This window comes from Moschus berezovskii, chromosome 26 (genome assembly GCF_049115385.1).
Source record: "Moschus berezovskii isolate FMDL1 chromosome 26, NW_MosBer_1.0, whole genome shotgun sequence".
NCBI classification, from domain to species: domain Eukaryota; kingdom Metazoa; phylum Chordata; class Mammalia; order Artiodactyla; family Moschidae; genus Moschus; species Moschus berezovskii.
Genome location: NC_142485.1, coordinates 21,394,407 through 21,411,271, shown reverse-complemented (window position 1 = coordinate 21,411,271; position 16,865 = coordinate 21,394,407). Strand labels below are relative to the sequence as shown.

The 16,865-nt window shown below is 41.9% G+C and overlaps 1 protein-coding gene across 7 annotated transcripts in view; it reads left to right on the top strand.

Annotated features, from left to right (window-relative positions):
* The window catches only part of DLC1 (DLC1 Rho GTPase activating protein), a 441,468-nt gene that overhangs the window by 403,842 nt on the left and 20,761 nt on the right, over positions 1-16,865 (top strand). For 6 of the 7 annotated variants that reach the window (XM_055416517.2, XM_055416516.2, XM_055416519.2 and 3 more), the window contains 2 exons: positions 7,163-7,234; positions 12,809-12,890. In XM_055416517.2, coding sequence (XP_055272492.2) covers positions 7,163-7,234; positions 12,809-12,890 — 154 coding nt within the window. Of the gene's footprint in view, positions 1-7,162; positions 7,235-12,808; positions 12,891-16,280; positions 16,371-16,865 lie in introns of those variants that run through there. The other variant, XM_088832601.1, reaches the window with a different exon arrangement.

Below are 16,865 nucleotides of genomic sequence, written 5' to 3'. Positions count from 1 at the left end.
ATTTTAGCAATAAGCCAGTCAATTTTGTACAGTTGATCAGTTTTTTGAGGGAAGAAGGATGTCTCCATGTAATGATAAATCTGGAAAATTAACAGATGGAACTTAGTCTGAGGGTTGTCTTGACGAACAAGGGAAATGGGCATAAAGGAATTCTTAGAGTCAGAAACTTAAGGAATCTGCACAGCCTATGGCAATCCCAGGTTTTACAGATGAGGAAACCAGTCCAGAAGGATTGTGTTCTTAAGGCTACTTAACTAAGCAGTGGATTCTTTCCTGGACCTGTTTCCCTGACCTGTTACAGGTCATACTGTGCCCCCTTTCTGTGATGGATTATTAGTTGGAACTTGGGACACTCAGATGCAAAGCTCTTCTGTATCTGAGGCAGTCGTGTTGGTTGCTCATTGGGTAACCAGGCAAAGGAGATGCTTGTATCTGCTCTTTGGCATAACCTGCTTTTCACTGCATACCTCTCCTTCCTCTGTTGTGTGTTACAGTAAAGCAAGTCTGCTTACCAGTACCGTAACACACACCTGTGCTTTGCCAGCTCTCCACTTAGCTTATTCTCCTTCATTCCCAATCTCCTGTCCTGCAATCCAGCCTCCATTAAAGATCATAATCCCTCCAAATAAAGGCTGAGCTTTGACATGAATACCCCCTCCCTCCCCCACCTGCCTCTGAATTCATACGCGTGTTTCCTTTGCCATGTCATAGCCTCCTCTGAACTATACAGAGGTTTCTTAGTTTACTTTTCTTCCTTTCTTTTTCTTTCTTTCTTTTCTTTCCTCTTTCCTTCTCTTTAAGAAAAAGCTGTGTGAGAACAGTGTATTTCAAACAGGTTGGTTTTTTTTTGGAGGTAGCAAATAGCATTTTTTTTTCATTAAAAAATGTAAGACTATATTACTTATTATAAGTGTTATTTGGGGAAACTTGTTTCAGTTTTACATATGCTTATGTACACACGTTTGTGTATATGAATGCGTGCATAGGTACACATATGCATGTGTGTGGGGGACCAATGTAAAATGTATTTCTCATGGTGGCTCCTGATCTGAAACAATTAAGACCACTTTACTGGAAGAAAATCGCATTGCAGTTTATTTATTTATATGGTATTTATTGAGTAACTACTATGTATCCCACACTGTTGGTGGTGCTTGGGATATATCAAAGAGTAAAACAGGCAAAGAAACCTGCCTTTGGCGCATTTACAGAGGGCAGAGACAAAGTAAACGTAATAAATGTTTTGGGAGAAGAAAAGATAAAGCAGAAAAGGGAGCATGGGGTGGGTGAGAAGAGGCCTGTGAGGGTGGGTCAGTTAGCCCGGGGGCCATGGGGTGACAGGATGGAGGAAGGCGCTAGGGCACAGGGGCCACTGTTAGAAGTGGCTCTCATCTATGAAATGGGGACTCTTGGGGGCTGCCTGGACAGGGTCCCTTGGGACTTAAATACATGGATCTCATAAGAGCCCTTTGGAAGCCAACTCATTCATGAGAGAATCAGCTGAGTATCCTCAGTTGTGAATTACCTTTCCCTTTGGCTTCCTGCTTCAGGGCAGCGACCTGTGTCTGATTGTCCCTGAACACAGCAGGCAGCATAGACCCTGGATGTGCAATAAATAAATATTGAGCCGAACAGGGAAGTGGAGGGTGATTAGCTGCACGTAAATGTGTGGCTGTGCTAGAATTTATCTAAGGGTGGATTTGGGTCAGCTACTTAGAGGCCAGATGGCCCAGGAACTGAATTATACTGACTGGTCTTGCAGAAGCTTCCTCTCTGGTCTCTTTGAGAAGAGGCACAGCAGATGTTTAGAATTTTTTTTAAGCACCTGAGGGTAGGAATGTTGCTAGTGGCTAGTCATAATCTTTGCAGTGATTAGATAACAGAAGAGTTTAATAAATATTAACATATACGTTGTGCTATCTGACTTAGCCCAACTAGAAATTCACTTTACATAGGTAATTCCCAATAGCCAATCTTTTGTGCGTGTGTGTGTGCGCGCGCTGAACATTTATTTTTATTAATTGCAAAGAAATAGGGATTTAAGTCATAGTTCTCAGTCAAATGTCAATGGATTCTTGTTCTTCAAACAAATATAAGTGTGCTTCCAATGTGGAAATAGTAGTCTGTCGGGATAAACGAATGAATTAAGAAGCTTCTAGAAGTATACTCACTATCCCAGGGAAGAAGGGGGAGAGAGGTTGATGGGGTGCAGAGGGAGAATTTATTTGCAGCAAGAGAGATAGGAGATGAAGAGCCTGTGCATCCTGGGAACCGCAAGAAGTTCAGGAAGACTGGAGCGGAACTTGCATTTGGAGGCCCTCCATGAGCAGAATGGCTGGACAGAGGACGAGTTAAGATGGCTGTGGGTCTGCTGAGGAGTCATGTCTGAAAGGTAGTGGCAGTCATGGAGGAATTCTGACCAGAGGAGTGACATGACATGACATAAATCATGTATTTCCTACAGACCAATCCAGGGCTCACCTACCCTTTGGACTAGGAGAGAGTTCATGAGGGTAGGGAGGAGCAAGGGTTATCAGAGAGTTCCGTGAGAAGGATGCTAGGATACCTTGGGAAGAAAGAGTCTGGAATAAAGGAATAGGAAGAAATGCTACCTGGTTCAGTGGTCCTCGATCCTGACTACCTTTACATTTACTTAGGAGCTTCTTTAAAAAGATGTTGTCCGGGTCCTCTCCAGATGGAGAAAATGAGAACACTTGGGAGTGGGGGGCGGGGGTGTGGTCAGAAGACTCCCCCAGGTGATGCCCGCCAGGACCCGGGCTCAGAGCCTCCGAAGTCAAGTGTGTGAGGCTGTGGTTTGCTCCTCTGCCCCCAAGAAGCCCACCTGGCAGGAAAGGTGGGCCTGTTGGTGCCCAGCTGTATGGCAGTCCTGTAAAGTGGGTGCCCTGAATGGAGGCAGGAGAATCGATCCTTTGAAGTAATTCTTCCTTCCATTTGAAGGAATTTTTGTGACCTGGGTTAGGAATCTTGGTTTAGATCAGAAAGCAGCGCCTGCCTTCACACTGCCGACGTGCTTCTCTGCGGCTGGTAAAGCATCCGCGTTTCCATGGATCTGTGACCGCAAGTCTGCCCGCGTTGGGGGAATCCACGGAATCCGGAACATGCTTGAATTTTCTTACATTCCTCCTGATTCCTTAGAATTGTATTTAAGAGATGCATTCCGTGGAGCATTTGCCTTGAGGCCTGATTTTAGAAGCACTTGGCAAATCACAAAGAAGGCAGGAAGCTCGCGGAGGGTTTCCACCGTGAAGACAGAGCAGAGGAAAGGTGGAAGTACTCATATCCTGCTCAGACCCGACGATCGTTGCTCAACCACTGAGATGGCGAGTTCAGCGGAACGATGACGGGGTTGGGGAATTTCTGTCTAACTTACTGTTGAGGGGTGAGGGGAAGCTAGGGTCATCCCATCATGCTAGGAAGTAGCCTCATGGTTCCCAGTGAGACACCAAAGGTTCTCCCGAACCTCATTCATCTAACACAAGTCATTACTGAAGCTGGTTCCAATAAAAATTTCCTATTTCCTCCTTCACACGTTTGTCTGTTGTTGGCTTAGAGAAAACCCAGATCTAAACGTGTCATTGTATTTCCACTGCATTTTCAGTTTCTGATGGCACTTTTGCCTGGTGGGGAATTTAAAAAAATGTCCGGAGAGCCGGTTAGAGGCCTCCAAAAACAGACAAAGTGACAGTAGTAATGCAGCAGTCACGTGGTTTGGCTTAATATTTTTAACGTTGTTCGTTGATACATTTTTTTTTTTTTTCCGGGAAATCAGGGTTGCTCATTTCTGCAAGTCTTTGCTGTCTGTCACACTATGGCAGTTGAATGGAAAGAAGTGGTTGTTTCTCCACTTGTTCCCTCATCTTCTTATCTTAGGGATATTCCCAACTCACCTGTTAGAATCAATATGAGGAGTCAGAGAATTCATACACCTTAAGTGCTTAAACTGGGCCTTGTACACAGTGAGTGCTCAGTAAAAGTTAACCATTGATGGAATTGTTGGGAGGCATCTGGGAAGACTGCCTAGAGGATGTGACACTTGGCTGAGGCCTTGAAGGATGAGTAAAATTTGATAATGAGAGGGTGGGAGAGTATTTCCCACCAGAGATGTGTTGGGAGGTGAAGAAGGACCAGGTTTATTTTGCCTGGGGTATGGAGCAGGTACAGGGAGCAGAACAGTTCCATGCCACGTGGAGAACCTTAAAATCCCCAGGGAGATGTCTAGACTTGTTTTCTAAGCAGTGGAGCAGGAGCTCCAGGGAAGTTTGTGCAGGAGAGACAAGATCAAAACCGTAATATAGGGGGTTTGATGAGGCAAGGTTGGTGGCAGGAGTCTCAGGAAAGAGAACAGGAGACCTGGAGTTTTAGTTAGGGTAAGGGTGAAAGTTGTGGCCTGGATCAGGAGGGAACTAGAAAGGATAAATCCCTGCTTGACCTGGTTGGAGACATAGGTTCTCTCATATTAAATAAAAGGGATCTTAGATCGTTACCATTCTCTCTTGGTAACTGCAAAGGCGTGAGAGTGAAATCAGTAACTATCCCATTTTTTAAAAAATCAATGAGAGCTTTTTACAGTTTTTCTAATTCAGATTTCTATAGAAGCAACAGGTTCTCATTTATTATGCATCCTAAACGTTCATGAGTGGACATTTGTTAAATGTAAAATAAATAGAGGCGTGTCTGTTTCCCATGGTTTGATATCTAAAAGAAAGACATTCTCATCTATATTAGGGAAAGGAAAAGGCAGGTAAAATTACTGATCTCTGTAGTTCTTGAAAGTGCTGCTTTTTAACCATTGTAAGCCTTCCATTAAATTATCTGCACAAGATGCAAACCTTGGCCTATTCACATCGTTTCTTTCTAACCAACTGCCCCTAAGAAGAGTGGCTATGTGAACACAGCTTTTTAGATCAGTTTTTGGTCATTTGGGGGCAATTCTTTTTCTTAGTGGTGGGAAATGAATAAGAGTGACAAGACATCAGTAGGCATTTATATATTCCTGAAGTGGCTTTAAATGTGTAGACTCAGACAGTAAAGAATCTGTCTGCAATGCAGGAGACCTGGGTTCAATCCCTGGGTTGGGAAGATTCCCTTGAGGAGGGATGGCAACCCACCCCAGTATTCTTGCCTGCAGAATCCCATGGACAGAGGAGCCTGGTAGGCTACAGTCCATGGACTCACAAAGAGTCGGACACGACTAAGCGACCAGGCACAGCACATATGTGGAAACACTTTGTGATTTGTTAAGTATTATATAAATAAATTTTAACATTCTTTAGAAAAAATAATGCCATACATCTTTTATGCCTCTTGGCATGAAGCCATTTTAATAAGAACTCAGGAACATGTTCTAAATAAGTGGTGATGCTGGCTGGAGAATTATGTCCGATTAAGGCTTGTGTATGTGCTCTGATCTGATAGCATGTCTGAATATAGTCCAGAAAAGGTTGATGTTGAAAAGTTCTGGCTATTCACCACTTATTAAGTAAAATATGTAGAAAGCAAATACTTTAGCAATCTGTTGTTTGACATCTAACAATCTGTTCAATGGAAATAACCTCCAGAAAGTAGAAGAAGCAAGATATTTTAAATATTTTTTAAAAAACAAACGTTTAGCTTCTTTTCTGTCCATGTCTGTCTTTGTGCCATGACCATGGGGATAGAGAAGAAAGCAGTTTCCACATCTTTTAAAATAAAATGTTGAACTTTTATATGTTTTTACAGCAATTCAATTTTCTGGAAGATGTTTATGATTTTATTTAAAGATTCTTTAATTCCTTACTGAATGAGGTATAGATATAAATACAAGAAAAACTGTTAAGTGGAGATAATTCTCATTGGACAGTTCGATATTTTGTTTGATTCACTATAGAGATTGAGATTCTTCAATGTCAGTAGAGTAACATGTTCCAGTCACTCTATCCTTCAAAACCCCAAGTGCAGTCCTGAATCTTGTGTTTTATGATGCTACTTTCATCGCCACACTGAAAACATTCATCAGAGTAATAAACCTTGCCCTGTCTTTTATTGCTTCTCTGCTGCCATAAGTGGTTTTGTTTGGGTATTAACTAACTTATCAGAAGATAGTAGCAGGCTTTTTTCTTTGGCACGTTCATCCAGTGAGGCCATCGTTACTCGTTATAATGAATTTGAGTGTTCTCAGTTCTCTTTTCTCTAAAGACTCAAAGAGCTCAAAGAAATAATAAGTTAAACCCTATTGCTCTAAAACAATAAAGTTACTGCACAAAAGTGAAATATATATTAAAGTGAGACATACATATATTTCTGATGGATTATCCACCTCCTATCTGGCTCAGAGGAGAAAAGTGTAATGAATGTTTGAATGTGGAGTAAATTAAGCAATACTAAGACATTCATAAGTGAGTGAATAGCCTTACACGCTAAGTACTCTGAGGATCTGAGGAAGGTGGGAAGAAGGGTTGAAAGAATATATTTTGTGCAAACTGAGAAACTAATGACTGTTCCCGGAACTCCTCTGTGAGTCAGTTTTAATGGGGTTGTAAATAGGGCTTGAATGAATTTGAACACCATGTCAGTTGCTCTGGGCCTTACTGTTTATCCGTACTGTCTATAAGATGTTAACCACAGGTGCTAGAAGATGTTTTGGGCATTTCAGCCTGCCATGACTGTGGAATTTATTGACTTAGTGCCCTCCAGCGCCTCTCTGCTGCCTGATAGACCCAAAGAGGCACCTTCATAACACACATGCATCCCATTGAGTCAAGTCAGTTCTCTTCCAAAGTGTCAGATGTACTTGGTGGCCTTCTATTGATGTGAAAAGTAAACCAAGTTAAGCCACCAAGACCTAAAATCAATTATTTAATCCTCTTTCAACTTTCTCATGATGCCCTGTTTTTATAATTATTTGTAACCAGAACACAGAAGCAGCACAGAGGGACTTACTGCTGAGACTCCATTTTTGTTCTTAAAGGAAAGATGGATAATTATATGTATCTTTTAAAGTCTGGAAAGATGCAAAAAATTTAAACCATTTTAATAAGTGGATTTTGGTTTTTGCTTATCCCTTCTCAACAGGGAATTATATAACAAAACCAGAGTTTATTAAGGAAGAAGAAGCAGAGTTACACATAGCTAACATGTTTGTCTGTCCTCTCTTCTCTTCTAGAAATCGAAGCTAAAGAAGCTTGTGATTGGCTCCGAGCTGCAGGATTCCCCCAATATGCCCAGCTTTATGAAGGTAAGCTGGAAGCGCCATTCTTTTTTTTTTTTTTTAATTTTCATTTGTTTACTTTTGGCTGTGCTAGGTCTTCGTTGCTGCTCGCAGGCTGTCTCTAGCCAGTGGGGGCTACTCCCTGGCTGTGGTGCTCAGGCGTCTCACTGTGGTGGCTTCTCTTGTTGCAGAGCACGGGCGCTAGAGCATAGGCTCAACAGCTGTGGCGCACGGCTCAGCTGCTCAGCCACACATGGGATCTTCCTGGACCAGGAATCAAACCTATGTCCCCTGCATTGGCAGGTAGATTCCAAACTCCTGGACCACCAAGGAAGTCCCATGCCATTCCTTTATAATGGCCATAAGCATATCCTTGGTACATGATTATTATTGATCTGCGAGTTATTTTCAGACATTTTATTATTTACTTGAATATTTCATGAAGGAAAAAATATAGCAAGCACCTGAAACCACTGCCACCATAAAAAGCTAGGACCTTGATGATAACACACCCTGGCCAAAGTGACCATCATGGAATCTCTCTCACACATACACACACACACACACACACACAAAGTGACCATCATGGAATCACACACACACACACACACACACACACACACACCTGCTGCTGCCACACACACACACACACCTGCTGCTGCCACACACACACACACACACCTGCTGCTGCCACACACACACACACACACACCTGCTGCTGCCACTGCTAGGTCGCTTCAGTCGTGTCAGACTCTGTGCAACCCCATAGACAGCAGCCCACCAGGCTTCCCCGTCCCTGGGATTCTCCAGGCAAGAACACTGGAGTGGCTTGCCATTTCCTTCTTCAATGTAGGAAAGTGAAAAGTGAATGTGAAGTCAGTCCGTGGTGTCGGACTCTTAGTGACCCCATGGACTGCAGCCTACCAGGCTCCTCCGTCCATGGGATTCTCCAGGCAAGAGTACTGGAGTGGGTCGCCACTGCCTTCTCCGACACACATACCTAGGAGTAGCATTACTGGCTAGTTGAGAAGATGTACGTACAACTTTATAATGCAAGTTTTTGAAAAGTTCCTGTACTGATTCCACCCCTCCCTATAATATAAAAAGATCCTGTCTCTGCACATGCTCTCAGCCCTTGACATTGACAGACTTTAATTTTTGCCATTTCAAATGGATATAAAGTGATATCTTGCAGATTTTGATTGCCATTTTTCTGGCGATTAATGATAAGACACATTTATTCATGTCATCTGACCGTATGTGTTTGCTCTTCTATGAAATATCTGTTGCCCATTTTCCCCTTGAGTTGATTGTGCTTTTCTTGATGATTTATAAGAGCTCTTTATTCTAAACACTAAGGCTTTGTTGGTCATGTATCGTAGATATATTTCCCTACTTTGTCATTAAACTTTTCCTTAGCTTGTCATTTGATCACTATTATTTCTCCTAGGTTATTCAGTTTTTAATTAAGAAAAAAGTGGACCCTTTTAAAAAAAAAAAAAATCAAGATCTAGGCTGACTTTTTAGTGGCTTCCCTGGTAGCTCAGACAGTAAAGAATCCGCTTGCAATGCAGGAGATCTGGGTTCAATCCCTGGGTCAGGAAGATCCCCTGGAAAAGGGCATGGTAACCCACTCCAATATTCTTGCCTGAAGAATCCCGTGGACAGAGGAGCCTGGCCGGCTACAGTCCATGGGATTGCAAAGAGTCAGACAGACTGAGCGACTAGCACTTTCACTTTCAGGCTGGCTTTTTGCTGGTTCTTCATGTCTTCCTCGGCACCCTGAGCATCACTTGGATGCTGAAACAGGGCGCTGAGCACCTTGGGTCTCACTCATGCCTTTGACTGCCTGGGGTGGGCAGAGTGTGCTCTGTATAATGCAGGGGGAAGAGGCTGTTCATTCAAACCAGAGGTTTATTGTTCTTATTGCCAAGTGTCTCTTATTCATCTGTCCGGCCAACTATCCATCCAACCATCCATTCAGTTAATCAACAGCCAGTATTAATTCTGCACCATCAGGGATGTCCACCACTTTGGTAGATGCTGCAGATTTTGTGGAAATAAAACAGTTCATACCTCAAAGAACACCATTAAGGGGTTGCCAAATATCTCAAAAACAAGCATAATTTTGGTTGATTTACACTGAAAGAATACATCTTTTTCATCACTTAAGAGAAAGGAGATGTTTGAGACAGGCATTATGTGACAAAACTGCTGAAAGAGCCAGGTTAAACGATGTCATCATTTCAGTGTTTTCACCAGGGATGTTCAACGCTTCTCAAAATAAATAGTGATTTCATGATGTTTCTTTTGCTCTCCCATCCTTCTAGGATGATAACAAGCAGGCTGCTTCCTGTAGCAATGGCAGTGGGCTCCCTCTTGTATTTACTGGTCACCAGCATTCTTCTTTAATAAATGAACAGAATGCCATGATGCTGGGAAAGACAGGATAGGAGAAGCGGGCAACAGGGTGAGATGGTTGGATGACATCACTGACTCAGTGGACATGAGTCTGAGCAAACTCCAGGAGATAGTGAAGGACAGGGAAGTCTGATGTGCTGCAGTCCATGGGGTGACAGAGTCAGACACAACTTAGCAACTAAACAACAAATGCTAAGAATGGATACCATTTGTCAGCTTGGAGGTGCTCCCATGATAAACAGACTGCATTTTTAGGAAATATTTATTTATTTGGCTGCATTGGCTGTCAGTTGCAGCTTATGGGATGTAGTTTCCCCACCAGGAATTGAACTGGGCCCCCTGCATTGGGAACATGGAGTCTCAGGCATGGACCACCAGGGGAGTCCCCTTGCAGCAGGTTGCATTGAAGGGGGAAATGGAGGGAGTAGGGATGCTCCCCAGAAGCAAACTGGGGAGAAACCGCAGAGATCATTTTTATATCCCTAGCTCACTCAGCTAATCTAACTCGTTACTTCATGTGTAATGCCTGCTCTTCCTCTTTGTAGCCCAGACTGAATGTGTGATGTTTCCCCATGAAGATGGGTTTAAAATTATTTTATAATTAGACTATGTAGAATATCTTACTGTTCCTCTGTTTCAGAGAATATCTCCAATTCCTTTTCCTTCTTCCTTCCTTTCTTTCCCTCTTTTAAGGTGTTTGGTTAGCCCGCATGTTTATTGTGTGGAGTTGCTTATTGTTCCTGTAGGAGAATCTTGGACCTGTTAGCATTGACAGCACCTCTGTCTCTCAGTAGGGCCTTGGAGGGGGTGGGAGTGGGAGTGGCCCAGCATTCTATTGGATTTTCAGTTCACAGCTCTACTGGAGATAGGAAAGATAATTGCATTTGCAGTGGCAGTAACATGCTTGTCCTTTTGTTCTCCTGTTTAGAAATTAAATTTCCTTCAATTATGTCAATTTTTAGTGTTGATTTGCTGCCAAGCAGCCCTTTCTTGTGATGTGTATCTTTGCTGAGATCCCCTTCCGGTCTCTGCTTACATCTTTCCAAATCCTAAGAGACAGACTATATTTTCGCAAGTTACATTTTGGGGGTCCCTTGATGTTTCTGAGTCTTTTGAAGCCTAAATCTACTTTTGAGCTTATACTATACATTGTTCTAAGCGTGTATCGTTTCTCTGCTTTGTCCCGCCCCCGTGTGCAGGGCAGGTACACACACACCACTGACCACCACACTCATTCCTTGATTCCTAGCTTTATCTTGGTCACTGACAATATATACATCCTGCACGTAAACCCAGGCTGGAAGCGTAAATCCGAACCTAAAGAACTCTGAGAACTACTGAACAACAACAAGAAAAAGTAATTATTTCACTCTTCTCTTGCATTTAGTCCCTACTTTTCCTGGAATTTCTTTTTTAAACAGAATTTTGAAGTTAATTTGGGTCGGGAAAGTAATCTAAAATATAGCTCTGGGCACACTGAGTTAGGAACTGCTAAAATAACAAAGTTGCTGTTTCAGATGCACTCAACAGGCATGCTAACTATGATTTACACGTAATAAGTATTATAAGCATATTCTTTAATATAAGCTCTGTCCTTTAATACTTAGAGCGCATGGTGTCTGTTCAAAGTGAAGTACAGTTGCCGGAAGCTTCAAACAGCTTTATAATCTGTTTTGCTTCTATTTACTAATAGATTACATTCACTGGAAGTCTTCTCCCTTACTGCTACTGTAGTGGTGCCGCTAATCATCTCCCTAATGGTTTGGTCTATAAGGTAATGAAGAGAGGTAAATCCTCCAATACTGAATTTTATAAATTTCTTCATGAATCTTTAGGCTCTAGCTATTTCATTGGTCTGTCTGTCTTACCATTCAGGGAACGGGATCACTAGCTTTAGCCTTCAGAAAAAGGAAGAGACCACAACACTCATTATGTTAGTTTTCAACACGGCGGGGGGGAAGGTAATCTCTGGAAAATTGATGACTGAAAATAAGGAGCTTGATACCATCTTCTAAAACCAATGATCATAAGTTAGAAGCCATAAAAACATAACCATCATGTGCTCCCACGTCAACCCCAGAACTGGAATACTATTAGTTACTTGTGTCTCCAAAACTACCAACAGCCATGTCAGTTTCCCCTTGCAGCATTAGCCATTTGGGAGGCCAAAGGGATCTTTAGGTTCTGTGTCTTCTGGTGTCCTGCAGTGCTCTATTCCTGACCCACAGAGTTGCATAGAAGGACTCTTCCTCAGGATATTTTACAAGCTTTTTACTGGGAAGGCCCGTTATTTACCTTAATAGCTTGGAACACCAAAGAGGGATAACGTGCTCTTATCTAGCGGCAGTTCCAGAGCTTTGTCGTTTTCCACGGAAGCACTGCTGGTCTTCTTCCTCCCTGTTCTTCCTGAATGTGTTTATCAACGAGGGACAGAAAAGGGAATTCTTCCATTGAGTTGACTCTTCCCCCTTTCTGCTTTTCGATTTTGATATAACTTAACGTATTCTTAGAGTAGTGAACTCTTCTACAGATAGAAGGTTTTGGGATTCTGTCGTTCTACACCAGCTTTAGAGCTGGCCTTTTGTTTCAGGGGGATTTATATAAACCCCTGGAAAGCCATATGGAAGTGCTTGTATGTGTTTAAAAATAGCACATCCTGAATTCTGTTTAGCTTTTGATGTCATGCAAATGGTTGGATTCCATTGACAACCACCACTGTTCTCTAGATCTTTCCTTGGCCTGGTTTTCTGTGACCTCTTCCCTGATCAACTGTGAGCAAAGACACACATGGCGGGGGTGGGAGGAAACAGCCACATGAGAAGGGAGCACCCTTCTGGTATTCATTCTGGTTTAAATTAAAAGTTATATAGCAGGTCTGTTGACTGCCGATTTGTTTAAAGGTGAAACAGTGATTTGAACGACTGACTTTGACAGCAGATACTTGAGTCTGCAGACCACTTGATATCCAAGCTCCTTTAGGACACAGAAGATATTGTCCTAAACTGCTTTACATTCCCATAGCACTTCATAGGGAAGGAGGTAACCTGCACACAGTAAGTATTCAAGAAATTATCTTGTTTTTGAGGATTGTTTTTTTTCCTTCCTCTCTCTGCTAAACTGGGCTAGATTGGCAAGAGTCTGAATGCTCAGTAAGTATATTTGTTTTTATTTTTCTTACAGATCTTCTGTTCCCCATTGATATTTCCTCAGTCAAGAGAGAGCATGATTTTTTGGACAGAGATGCTATTGAGGCTTTATGCAGGTAAACTGAAATGTTTTGAATGTTTTCTTTCTCTTTTCTTCTTTTTTAAGAGCATAGTATTTATCACTGGGATGAGTGTGCTTTTGTTCTAATTATGTCGGGTGTCTTTTTCTTTTTGGCCGCACAGTATGCACAATCTTAGTTCCCTAGCCAGAGAGTGAACCCATGCCCCTTGCAGTGGAAGCACGAAGTCTTAACCACCAGACGGCCAGGGAAGTCCCTATTTATGTCAGGTTTTGAATAGTATTTGTATATAGAGATTTACTTCTTTATGAGTCATAGGCCTTTTAATTAAAAATAGTAACTTCCTATTATTTAGTATTGCCATTAAAGTCGCACTGTCCTGGGGCATACTCAGTACCATTCCATATTTGATACCATGTGCTTCCTGAAACAGGTAATGTTCAGGCGGTTTGAAAACCTGGAACAGGTTTGTTTTTTTTTTAAGGCAGTGTAGATCACTGGTCAGCCTCACCCAGGTGTCCTCAAGAGTCAAAGCTGCTGTTGAATGGAAGTCACACATTTAGAGGAATCAGTGGATGTGGGGGATGGGAGACTACGCCAAACTAGAGGTGGGAGGACCATGGCTTGAATTCCAGGAAAGCATCTCTGAACCTCTTGAGCTTCCCCACGTACACATTCATAACAATAGGATTAAATACGGCTGTAAAATAACTCAGCACAGCCTTTAACAGAAAGTAGACAGGCAGCAAATGAGCACTGATGGGAAATGTGAGAAAAATGGTCAGAAACCCTTGTTTGTGCTGCTGGTGTATTTTCACACTGAGCAGCTCTCAGGCTTTAACGAAGTGGAAGTGATAAAATATGCAGCAGACGATGACAGGACACTGATTAATCCTCTCTGGCTCTTCAGGACATATTATTCGTTTTTAAGCTAATCATCTTTGTAATTTTTCTCAAAACCTGTAAGCTATCCAAGGTGAATTCTGGAGAGAAAAAGATCATACACAGACTAGTTCACTTGTTGATTTGATTGTAAAATTAGTTTTCTTTTAATTTCGGTGTTACTTTTAACCTGGAAAAGCATCATTGAGGTGGAGTGGCACCCAGGATGTATTTCTTTTTACAGGCAAAGAAAGCAATTGTAGCTCTGTGAAAAGACCGTTTTCTGCCTTCTTATGTCATCCAGTGGTTTTTGAAGCACCTAACTTAAGCAGGAGTTTTAGGGAAAGACAAATATGGTATTTACAATGGAGTATGCAGATGCTGATTGCAGCCATAAAATTAAAAGATGCTTACTCCTTGGAAGGAAAGTTATGACCAACCTTGATAGTATATTAAAAAGCAGAGACATTACCTTGCCAACAAAGGTCCGTCTAGTCAAGGCTATGGTTTTTCTCGTGGTCATGTATGGATGTGAGAGTTGGACTGTAAAGAAAGCTGATCGCCGAAGAATTGATGCTTTTGAACTGTGGTGTTGGAGAAGACTCTTGAGAGTCCCTTGTACTGCAAGGATATCAACCAGTCCATCCTAAAGATCAATCCTGAGTGTTCATTGGAAGGACTGATGCTAAAGCTGAAACTGCAATACTTTGGCCACCTCATGCGACGAGTTGACTCACTGGAAAAGACTCTGATGCTGGGAAAGGGTGGGGGCGGGAGGAGAAGGGGACAACAGAGAATGAGATGGCTGGATGGCATCACCGACTCTGTGGACATGAGTTTGAGTGAACTCCGGGAGTTGGTGATGGACAGGGAGGCCTGGTGTGCTGTGATTCATGGGGTCGCAGAGAGTCGGACACAACTGAGCGACTGAACTGAACTGAACTGATGGAATAGACTAGTTCTCCTGGCTTCAGAAAGAAAAAAAAAAGCCACGTTAACCACAGAAACACTGTCACTTTTCAGATCCAATTGAATGACTGCTTAGAAAAGCCCAGGGTATGTAGACACTTTCTGAAAGGAACCTGATTCCAAGGCCCCCCACCCCCACCCCTCAGAGTGTATAATATCATAGCTATGTCATCTGTAATGAAAAAATGTCCCCAACGCAGTTTAGGAGGGAACGAGACCACATCTGGAATATAAATTACTCCAGACATTTTTGAAATGTTTGAATGCTTAGCTGTGGGACAGAATTAATTTCTTCTCAATTCATCACTGGTGATAACGCATAGAAATGAGGTCACTCCTAAGATGTGTCCTAGGAGACATACTCATTGTGTCAGATCATCCATCTCACACATTTCAAGCTACTTAGTGAGCGTGCCCTGTAAACAGCAGCAATGGCTTAGGAATTTCTGGGTCATAAAATTATCATGGCAGCATCACAGCCCAAGGGGTCATGATTAGATTCTTGGTTTTTTTTTTTTTTTAATAACAGTTTGAAATGTAGTTACCCTGTTCTGGGTCTAAGGGCATCCTCCGTACTTTGTGGCTTACACCGGCTCTCAGCACCATCAGAGAGTCTACCTCTCTTTGGAGGCAGTAAATCTGTACTCTTAGATCTTTAATGAAAAGAAAAGCCTAAAAACAACTAGACTTGCTCTCTCTTTGGATTCCGCAAGTGTATTCTGATTGGCCTTTGGTTTCTCTTGCTGTTTTTGTTGCTCAGTCACCCACTCGTGTCCAGCTCCTTGTGACCAGTTTCTCTTATATGTAGAATAATATCTCATAGGTTAAGTGTAAGAAGGAAATGCAATGGTGGATGTCAAGTGCTTTAAAAATTATCAGGCCTAAAACCGACACCCAGATTTGAGTATGTGGAGAAAGGCTTGGGGTAGGATTCAGAATTCACAGAAATAGTCATCAAGTTAATTGTAATGAAAAACCCAAGGTCTCTTGTCCACACTTTCACATAAGCAGACTTCTTATGGCAAATGATTTTCCTTGGAGAGGGCTAAACGAATGTTCTGAAGAAGAAGGAAGCAGCAAGCATCTTCCTTGGAAATTCCCTCCAGATCCAGGAATGTCATCAGAGTAGTTGGGGACACTTGCTTTTACTGATGATGATACTCATCTCATTTGCTAGACTGGCCTCTTCTATGTACATTGTCAGCGCACAAAACTCAAAGGGCCAGCAGATCCTGAATCTATAGTGTTGTTTGAAACTTTGCCTTGTGATCTGTCAAGTTTTTTCCTAGACAGACTCTTTCATAGACTTCCATCCTTTTGCCTTGTTGAAACAGTTTGAGCAGTTGATTTTAAAAACATATGGTAATATAGTATTTAAAAAATAAATAAATACATATGGTAATATAGTTAACAGAAACTCAGCTAAAAGTTTTATTTTAATAAAATATTAAATATTTAATGGTTTTTACTTTAAAACTTTTTTAGGTTTGTTTTAAATGAAATAATTCTTACATGGTTTATCTGTCCTGCCACACACCACCCCCCCATACACACGGATCAAATGCTCTGCCTGGCGTGCTGTGATTCATGGGGTCGCGGAGAGTCGGACACGACTGAGCGACTGAACTGAACTGAACTGAACACATGCCCATGTTCTGCTTAAAGGTTATTATAAACATTCATGTACTTACGACTTGTGCAGATCTTAAAGCTCCTTTTGGTCAATAATCTATTAGGCGCTGACCTCTTAACATACTAAGAGCAGAAAACTTGTAGACAGGGTGTTCTTGAGAATGATAATGATACTGTCTTAACTAATATAAAGTTTTATAAAGTTTTGTAATGACCAAAAGTTATAATTATGTAACAACTAGATTGTTTGGGTTTGGATTGCTCACCAGCATTCTTAACATGCACACTTGTAAGGAGTAAACGTACTTGTTTCCTTGGAGAGATTGGCTTTGGTCCCAGTTGCGCTAGCTTTGCTCTTATGATCCAACCCCGATGATAAGGCCAAGATTCTGAGAGCGTCACATTCAGTATTAATACTAGAGGAATGATTCACATGTCTTGAAGCATATGCAGATGATAATGCAAACTGTATCTTAGAATACCTTTTCTGAAATCTTCTCTCTATAACTTCATATATCCCACATTGCT